Raw genomic sequence first — 10,256 nt, 5'->3', positions numbered from 1 at the left:
ATTATTCCAAAAAAATGATCTGCGATTCATATATTACGCATGTTATTGATACTAAACTATAATGTTTGTTATTTCATGTTGATCAATAATATTTTTCAACACATATATTTTACTTTATTTTTACCTTGCGTAATATCTGTCCCACTTGTGAATGCCAACAAAAGTAGGCTATATAACTAGATGGGTCAAATCGCGCTGTAAATTTGTCACCAGCTCTTGGATTTTTAGATTAAAAAAATGAAAGCTGATGACTTACATTAGACACAGTTATGACAAATGTATGGGAAAACGTCACTCGTGTGAGAAACACTGAAAATTATAATCAGACTATCATCTGAATAACACACGACGTTTATTTTAAACCGATGTTAAACATATAAGTAATCATTTATTTTTTTTTATTTTTAGAATTTTTTTCATGAACTTTTTTTTTACCTGAGTAATGGTTGATACAAGGTGTTCTACATCAAACAATTAAATTTTTTAACACCCTGTATACGAATTATATAATATATTATATATACAATATTATAAAACTTAACAGAAATAAAGTCTTTTAAAAATTACTTTATATATTGTTTAAATAACAACCAAAGTTTTTTATGAGGAACAAAATTTCTTGGAATACATATCTTTTCATTTTAAAGAAAATATGTAATCGTATAATAATTCAAAAAATTTTTCCAAAAACTAACAAAACGATATCGATGTTAATTTATGTATTTGGTTGAAATCGTTGTTAAATTTTTATAAAATGCTTTTATTAAAAAATAAAATATATTAATCAATTTCTACTGGATTTGTTTTTTTAAATATTTATACGAATTTCACAGCCTTTTTTGGCGTTTAATCATGGGACTCATTAATTTGTAATTAAATTTTCATATTTTATAAATAATCATTCAAATATTATATTGATAATTTTATTATATTGTGCATTATGAATATTTTCTTTTATATATTAAAGATTTTTCATATTTGGCAAGATACCCAAATTAAATCAAATGACGCTATCAATTCGTTAAAAACAACAATCAAACACCAATTCTTGTATTTTAATAAACTAAGGACAAAGAAGCATTGAAGGAATGTAAATGTCATGTTTTTATATCTTTCGAATTCATCTATTGAGAGTAAATACACCGAATCAAGAACGTAATTTTTAGCCGAATGAACCATTATCATGCACTATGTAGGCGTTATTAATTAGTAATATAGTGCAAACAGTTTTTTATTTCCATGACATGACAATCTACGTATAAGGCCGTATACATAAATCATACTTGCAAATCTCAAATCAATTAATTTGAGTAGATGTTGCGGATTTATAAAGTAAAACAGCTTCTACGTTATCATGTATATTTGTCCTTATCTTTGGGCTAGTGGCCTTGTCTAACACATAATAACACAAAAATAACTCTTTTATGAACACAATGTTTAAGACAAAAATATTGTGTCATAGATAAGAAAAAAAATACATTCTGATGTAATGCTATTTTGGTCTATTATATTTCAATTTCAAATCGATTTCAAAAGAAAATTTTCAAATAGTTATAAACTACATAAAAAGACAGGAAATTACAAAATGCAGTCGCAACTCTCAGTAAAAAAACTCAATAATTATATTCTAAATATAATTTCTAAGGAAAATAATATATTTTAAAAGAACTCCACATTAATCTTATAAAAATTGGGTCTCGGTCAAATATGTTCATAATGCGGAGTTTTGTTGATGTGACATAAAGATCATTCAAATTATAACGCCCATAATTCATAAACGTTTGCATTTGAATCAGCATCCCCATTGAGACTTTTGATCATTTTCCCAAGATCTGTAAAATCCCGCAACATGAGATAGTTTGACGGAGATCAAATTTCTGTAAGATTAGTGCAGGATTTTTATTAAAAAACAGAAACTTATAATCTATTTAACAAAAACAAATTACTTTAAAAAAATTCTATTTGTTAGCAAAATTAAATTTAAAAAATGTAACCACAGCCAAAAAATTGTATTGAAAAACTAATACTACGTACGTATTGTTTTAAATCTTTTTCATAAGTCTAGTATAGTGGCCGCAGGAATCTTAAAAAAAAAATTTATTAACTTTGGCTATAAAACTTTGTTTTTTAATTGAATATGGCTTTAAAGAATCGAATTTAAAGTTTTTTGTAAGTTCTCAACAATGCCATATTTCTTTAATATAAAAGATCAAATTTTGAAGAGAGCATATTCTAATTTTAGGATTACTAACTTTTAACTTTTTAAGCAAACATAAAAAAAGCATACAAGATGGGTTACTTATTACAGATTACTAACTATTCATAAAATCTTATTTTGTATTTCAATATTTAACGTAATGCCAATTTGGATATATTGTCATTCAATGAATTTTTTTGGAGCCCATATTAATTTTAAAATTTGTTCATAATTTTGCAATAATTAAGAAAATATTTTTTTATTTTAAATTTTATACGTTTAACAACGGTTATGTTTAGAGTACTATTTTCGTCTCTAAATAGAGTTTATAAAAATTCAAACTTTTAAAATATTTTGTGTAGTGTAGCACTTAGCTTGAACAAAAAAGAATAAAAAAACACAACTACATCTATACAAACTAATTATAAATAAAAATAAATTCACATTTACCCTGAACACCATAATTATAAGTTAATTGTTACACATAAGGGGTAGACGTATTCTTATATGTAATTGTTTGTTCGTTATTCGGGTAAATTTAAGTTCATTATTGGTATTACGAAATCTTCCATGTTAGGTAATACTAGAATTTTCTGAAAACAAAAATAATTAACATTAATTTCAAATTACATTTACTCTTTAATTTAAAATTATATTAACAGAGAGTGAGGGCATACTACAGCTAGAGCAGAACCAGAAATTTTTTGGCAGGGGCATTATTTAAGTAATTTATAATATCCGTTACAACCATGGCAGGCGCAGAACCTACTATCGATAGTTTATAAGACATTTGAAAGATGTGTTGTCGGTAAGAGACCGTGCGATTAGCTTAAAGTTGTTCAGAGTCACCAAATCGTAATGATACAAATAATAAATTATTTACATCGATTTCTTTTGATCTAATAAAAGCAATCAATCATCTTGGTACTTTTAAAGTCCTTACTTTTTAGTTTATTTCCTTTTTTTACTGACATTGGACCTTTTGAAACTTTCGTATATAATTTATATTAATCGACACCTCAGAAAATACTCGCCTAATCGCCATAATAACCCATTTTTTGAATTTTCTGGGTCAAACTTTTTCTAGAAAATGAAATAATAACACTAACTGCTATATCTTCAAAACTGACTATCTTCTCTATTAATTGATGATTAAATGGCGGTAATAATTAGCGTTAAGTTAAATTTTTTTGGTTAACAAATAATATCTGTAAATTCATAAATATTAGCTACTAAAAAATTTACCTGAAATTCTTGTTGTAACTTATTTTCAATCCAAGATGTAATATGATTAAAATTTAAGGAACGTTCACCAACAATTGGTCTTGCATTTAACCATAATTGTGGATTACCACGAAAACCAATCCATATTCTATGTGATGGTGGTGGAGGTATATTAACAGTAAGTACACCAACTAAGCCTCTCAGTTCAACTCTCAATTTTAATTCAGTTTTCGAGACACCTTCCATTGCTTTTTTAATTAATTTATAATCGGTTGCTTGTTGAAAATATTTGGAGGCAGCTATTTTGTCAACCATCTTTAACAATCGTTTACCAGCTGTATTTCCCGATGAACCAGCTGAAGTTGGTGTAGATGATGTGCTTTGTACCCCAGACGATGATGATGTATTACTAGCTATCCAATTTGATGGAATTATTATATCTTCTTCTGAACTAGATTCTGCACTATCATCCAAATCACTATCATAAACGGGTCCTGGTATATTATTATCACCAGCCATTTTTTCAGTTTCAGCTACTTCTTGACCAGCTGGTGGTTTTTTTAATTTCATTAAATTTAATTTAGTTACTAAAGTACCATGCACACTACCCTCATAAGTTATATCAAAATCAACCCAAACACCACGTGAATCAAATGTTGGCTCAGATATTTTATGTATAATTGGTACAGATGTACCTAAATTTAATTCTGTTATAACCAATTCTTCAATAAAATATGGCAGTTTAATAACACTCAATTTACGTTGAATACGCTGTTGTAATGTTTCTACCCAATCTTGTTGTCGAACAGCATCTAACAATACTCGACCTAGTAGGGCATTAAACCATAAAACTTTGGAAGAAATCTCATTCACTGCCTGTTCTGGAGCATTCTCGTAATTCTTTTTATGATGTTGCATTTTTTTAACAAACTGTTGATAATCAAAATTATACGTTAATTGTTCATCGTCTAATTTGGGAGCACTTGCAGTATGACTTGGTGAAGATTTTGCTGAATTATCAGATTGATTTTCTGTTTCTTTTGACTTTTCAATTGTGTCAATAAGAGGTTCAGGTGGGATGGAAGATGATTGAGTTGCTGCAACAAAATAATTAAACCAATCTTCTTTATCACGATCTGTTCTCGTAAATAAATATATTCGAGTAATATCATCCAAAACATCACCAACTGTATCCCATTCAATGGATGTTTCTTCAGCGTCATCAGTTAAATCTCCATCATCTCCACCCCCATCTGGTGTACTAAATATAGTTTGTTCATTTTCAGGTGGCTCGATAACCTTAGCACTTTGCTCAACACTTTGTTCGAGGAAATTCTCAATCAAAGATTCATCAGTTGCTAATTTTTCAGTAGAAATACTTCTTTTTTTAGTGGGTGAGTCATGTGAACTTGTATCAAAGGTCTCTTCTTCTGGTGGTAATTTATTATACTCTTTACCAACTTTTGTAAATTCCAAACAAATTGGATATTTTTTACTCCAATATCGTTTACGTGCTAATCCTTGAGGTAATAAACGAACTTTTGCACCAATCATGTTAAATACACGATGCCGTGTAAATTTGATTAAATGCAAATGAGGCATTGCTGATTCATTCCACATTGCACGTTTTGGAACTCGAATACCATCACCAACAGATAAAATCAATTTTGATCCATATAAACGCACGTAAACGCTGTGAGTATCTCCTATATGATACGTGTTTACATCATAACGTACAGGATATTCGTTCATCCAAGCTTCATATTTTAAAACAGGCTCATATGTTTTAATCGATGGGGTTTGAACACGATTTAGTGTTTCCATTTTTTTCGCCATAAATAGAATACTTTTTGAATCATCTTCGGTGTTTGATGTGAATTTTGTATAAATTAAAAATAAAAACCCAGTTAAAAATACTGCTAAATAATTAGGTACAGAAGTGATTGTAAAAATTAAACTTAATAATAAAATAAATATACTTAAAATAAACCAATCGTTCGATATGTTTTTTGGATGTAGTTTTGTTACATAAATTTGTTTTTCAATAGATTCAGATGGTGTTGAATCATCACCATCGTTAGGAGCTTCATTTATAAACGCTTCGGTTGCAGTTTCAATATAACTATCACGATTTTCTTTAGTTTTATATTGAACATTCATATGAGGTGTAGACGATTTCTTAAAACGATGTTTAACCGTTTCTTTTTTTGGTATACTAATTATAATTTCATCGTTGAATAGTTGATCATCGACATCTTTCGAAATTGGATCTTTATTTGGAAATGATACTTCAATTTCGTCTTCAGTTTCATTTGTTGAAGACATTTCAACATCAGCAAATTTTGATGTTGAATGTTCTGATACACTGACATCTTCTGAATCTGAAACACTTGAATTATCTTTACTTGTACTAAATTTGTTACGAATGGTTTCTGTATCTTCGCTAGTACGTTCTTGTTCAGGACATTTAGTTCCTGATTTAATTTCACTAATTTTCTCTTCAACTGTTTTTGTTAACTTTCCTTTAATTTCGGAAAATAATCGCCATCGATCGGTGGAAGATGATGCTTGTTCGCCAATGGGGATATTTGAGTCAACACTAGCTGATCGTTTACTACTTAGTTTTGAGAAGACATCTTTCATGGGACTCGATTCACGTTTTGGTGAACCTTTTTTATCACTTTTTAAATCATCACTCTTGAGATCTTCAATTACTGGTGAATACTCCTTTTCAACATCGGAATCACTTAGATATAATTGTTCTAATTCTTCTTCGTTTGCGTGGAATCGGATTGCTATGGATGGAACCGAAGTATTCGCTGATTTACCTGAAAATATTGAGAAACAAATTTTTATTTTACATCATGAGTTCGTTATTTGATACAATTAAATTTGTCGAAATTCAATTTATGGGATTAATTTTAGATTTAAAATTTTTTCATCAAAACTAATAATTTGGGAGCAAATGATTAATTTCATGTACTATAATGTTGAGTGACCGATTGTATTGATCTTAAGGTTATTTGCATATAATAATGTTCGTATTAATCATAAAATAAAAATACGAGAAAAATAGAAGGGGTATAGCCTAGCTTGATAATGCGTGACAAGGAGTAGAAGCCTTGAAAAAACGTGACACCACATTAATAAAAATATTACATTTTAATTTTTTCAAATAAACTGTATTATTACAGATTTTCAAATAAAAATAATTTTATTTCATATATATTATTTAATTTACGTTGGCAAAAATAAGAAAAACAAATCAAAAAATTTTTCCTTTGCCAGGTCAGAAAAAAAAACCGAAGATTTTTCTTGACAAATTATTCACATTATCATGGTATTAAAATAGTATTTTTATAAAAAAATAGCTCTAGTTTTGAAAAAACCATACTTTTTTAAATTTTTTTTACATACGTCCACCATAAATTGTTGTGAAAATGGCCAAAAAACAAGAGATTATACTTCGAAAACTAGAGACCGGAAAAACGCCTTGAAAATCAGATACTATGGTCAAAACTCGGAGAGTTGGCAGCCCTATATTATATACATCCTTTTCAATTATATTTAGAATCGGGTATCCCTAAACGCAAATTTAAGATGCATGTTCGCTCAAACAGTTACAGGCTAAAACAGTTACAGCGAAACGATCACAACTGCGCAAAATTAACAATAATATGTGTATTGATTTTTAGGGCCAAATACCAATATCAATCGTTTACATTGTAAAATAAAGGTGAAATAAAATTCAAGTTGAAAATACAGTAGCACCGCAATAGGTACTAAATTTTCAACTTGGGTTGTTAAGTATCGCTATAACTTTTATATGTTCTGATACAAAAAATGGCACATCAACTTTATGATGTAATTAATCATTGGCTCCCCGGAAAGATGTGCAAACAAAAAAAAGATTACGAACAGCTTGAAACTTGGTATGTGGTTTCGCTATATTTTGCGCCTGGGTCCGTCGACCGACAAAACAAAATAAAGCAATTTTTCGGGTATAAAAGGGTAGATACCCTGATATGATGGGGTAGATATCCTTATTTATAAATTATCGGTCAAATCACTTTTCTATTTGATATTTTCTTACTTTCTTATTAGAATAATAAAAAAAGGTTATTTATCAATTTAAATGTAATACAAAATTTCAAGCCTTCCGCGAAAAAAAATTCCATTTTCTAAAATTTTTCCAAATAAAAATGTTTTAGGCCCGCTAGAGGCCTACATTAGGCGCGACTGAGGTTTCAACTAGTTAGTCCTCATTTATGGAAAAGAGCGTTATGCTGTATAGTATAAAGAATATAAACTTTGTATTGTTTTTAAACTACTTGCAAATTTTTATCTTTAATCTATGTTGATTTATTTCTTAACAACGCCCTTGTAGCATAATAAAGCTTTTTATATTACAAAGCACGCTGAAATCTACGTCTATCGTTTTTAACGCACGTTGTAATGTGAACAAAATTTATTGCTAAAACACACGTTAAAATTAATTATCGTGTATCGGTGGTCTAAAAAGTTCCTTGTAATTTTATTTAACTAGATTCAACTGGAATGAATGTTTTTAAATTTTCACTATAAAATATTTATACATATTCAAATAACAAATTCTTGTTATTCTATTTTTGACTAAATCAGTTCGATTATTAAATTTAAAATATATACCGAGTATCAACAAATGCGAATCCAGGAATTTTTTTGGTGGGGACAATAGAAAATTTTATGAGCATTTTTTTAATACTTAATCTTAATATTTGTAAGATATTGAGTGAAATGGCTCCGAGTTATCACTCTTTGTCAGAAACTACTAACCCAATCATCATTGAGACGCGATTTTTGTATTTTTTTTATGTAAAAATTATTCTTGAATATTATTTTTATTGGATAGAAAAAACTTTTTTTCGTTGACCCCAAAAATACAAAAATTGAATTAATTTAATGATCGAATAGTTTTTGAGATATCTTCAATAATCACTTAATCATCAAATGAGCCATCCGGGATATCAATCGTAATACATAATTTTAGCAGATAGTATTATGGTCATGAGTTTCAAATTATTTGCTACATATTACTGGAATAATTAACTTTTTTTACTACTTGGAAGAGGAAATTGTCCCGATTAACTCTAGATAGAAATCGAATGACAATTCTTTTGTTGATTTAACAAAGGGATATTGTTTGAATTCTTATATGAGTAAAAAGCTTTATTTTTAAATGAGGTTTAGCGAAATACAGCCAAAAAATTCCATATTTAAGATTTTAAGTGCACACTTGATACGTTCAGCATTTAAAGAAAAAAATTAAAAGTTTTATGAATTAGGATGCTATAATGATTTGTTTGTGAAATAGGGTTTTATCCCAAAAAATTAATTTTTTTCCGTGCCTGTAAAAACAAATATTTTCCTGTTTTGATAAGTTCTATCACCTGTTAAAATATTTGCACTACCTACACATCCAATGTAATATATTAGCTGAAACTATACACGAATACACATTCGGGTATTCACGATTTTTATTATTAAACGATTTTTTTTTTCTACAAAAATTTTTTTTGAGCTGCATATTCATTTTAAATGAAATTGATTTAATGGGACCCCGAGACAATTTTACAAACATTGAGGCACGCCATCCTTAATTTTCAATAAGAAGGCAAAATATAAATAAAATCGAAATTTCGCTCGGAGAAATAAAAAGTAAATGGAACAATCAGGGTAGAGCTTTTTCTGCTTTCAAATTTCATTTTTTAAAATTGAACGAAAAATCGCAAATGTATAAATTATTACAAATACGTATATTATTGTAATTAGGAAAAATCCCATGATTACGGGAATTCCCCTAAATTTGTATAGATAACAAAAATCACATAAATGAAATTCAAGCAGGTGTTTCGAGTAAATTTGCATGCTCTGATAAACAAATTCATGGATAATCGAGTTAACTTTATTGAGTAACTACAAAAAAAGCCACATAACAATAGATTATATAGATTTTAAGAAATATAACAGTTAATACATGCAAACATTTAACACATTACATTCAAATAAAGAAGAAAAAACAATCCAAAAATGTTATTACCTTTAAGCATACTTAAAGTTGCTTTGCCTGTTGGGGCAGAAACACATTTTCTAGAAGTAGATACTTCCATTATGTATGATTACAAAAAAAATAAATAATTTTTAAGGAAAAGGTGTTAGTAGTTTGATATCAGAAATTAACCGCATAACGAAAAATATTGATAAGCTATGTCAATAAAAGATTTCTGAAATGATTAGAGAGGAGAATTATAGATTATTTGTTCAATCAAGTTTAATTAGTATTGTATTGTGCAATCCATTGTTACATTGAATTGTAATTATGTTTTATTTGTTTTGTTGAATTATTTTACCTTTAGTATCCATTTTGAAGGCATTGATTGTAAATCACACAACACTTTTAGTAACTACTTAATTTTAATAATATGTATAAAAGTACTTTTAAATTTAACATAATGATTGATTAATGATTTTAATTATGAATCACATGTGTATTTTAAACTGACTGTAAAAATTTCAATTCAACATCGCATTTAATATAAATGTCATATGTCATTGTTAAAATGTTTCTCTGTCATTTATTTTGAATAATTTTCGTACTTATTCCTTAGTTATTACCATAAACAGAACCGTATTCAGATCAAATTAGATTGTTAGTTTTTACAAACAGTTTAAAAAGTAGGATAATTCGCAAAATTTTTAGACTAAGCATTATATTATGATCTATTAATGGTGAAGTAGAAAGGTGGGTGTAATAAATATCATTAAAAAAACCATTCGATCATTAGCAAGTCAACAT

At 28.1% G+C, this 10,256-nt stretch overlaps 1 protein-coding gene across 2 annotated transcripts; it reads right to left on the bottom strand.

Moving 5' to 3' along the window:
- Positions 1–2,402: 2,402 nt before the first annotated feature.
- LOC123294461 (testis-expressed protein 2) lies at positions 2,403–9,938 on the bottom strand. Of its 2 annotated transcripts, XM_044875494.1 has the most exons (4): positions 9,811–9,824; positions 9,501–9,684; positions 3,443–6,249; positions 2,403–2,790 (listed from the first exon to the last, which is right to left on the bottom strand). In XM_044875494.1, the coding sequence occupies exons 2-4, from the start codon at positions 9,568–9,570 to the stop codon at positions 2,722–2,724; spliced, it is 2,946 nt and encodes a 981-aa protein (XP_044731429.1). In that variant the 5' UTR covers positions 9,571–9,684; positions 9,811–9,824; the 3' UTR covers positions 2,403–2,721. The 2 variants fall into 2 exon arrangements, with proteins under 2 accessions (XP_044731429.1, XP_044731430.1); XM_044875495.1 differs by lacking the exon at positions 9,501–9,684 and having other exon boundaries at positions 9,811–9,938.
- Positions 9,939–10,256: the final 318 nt, after the last annotated feature.

This window comes from Chrysoperla carnea, chromosome 3 (assembly GCF_905475395.1).
Source record: "Chrysoperla carnea chromosome 3, inChrCarn1.1, whole genome shotgun sequence".
Taxonomy (NCBI): Eukaryota; Metazoa; Arthropoda; class Insecta; order Neuroptera; family Chrysopidae; genus Chrysoperla; species Chrysoperla carnea.
This window is presented reverse-complemented; position numbering and strand designations above follow the sequence as displayed.

Coding starts and splice junctions, on each gene's coding strand:
- LOC123294461 (XM_044875494.1), bottom strand. CDS start 9,570: ATGGAAGTATCTACTTCTAGAAAATGTGTTTCTGCCCCAACAGGCAAA. Junction 6,250..9,500: donor AACTTTAAGTATGCTTAAAG/GTAATAACATTT, acceptor CAATATTTTCAG/GTAAATCAGCGAATACTTCG. Junction 2,791..3,442: donor AGTTACAACAAGAATTTCAG/GTAAATTTTTTA, acceptor TTTTGTTTTCAG/AAAATTCTAGTATTACCTAA.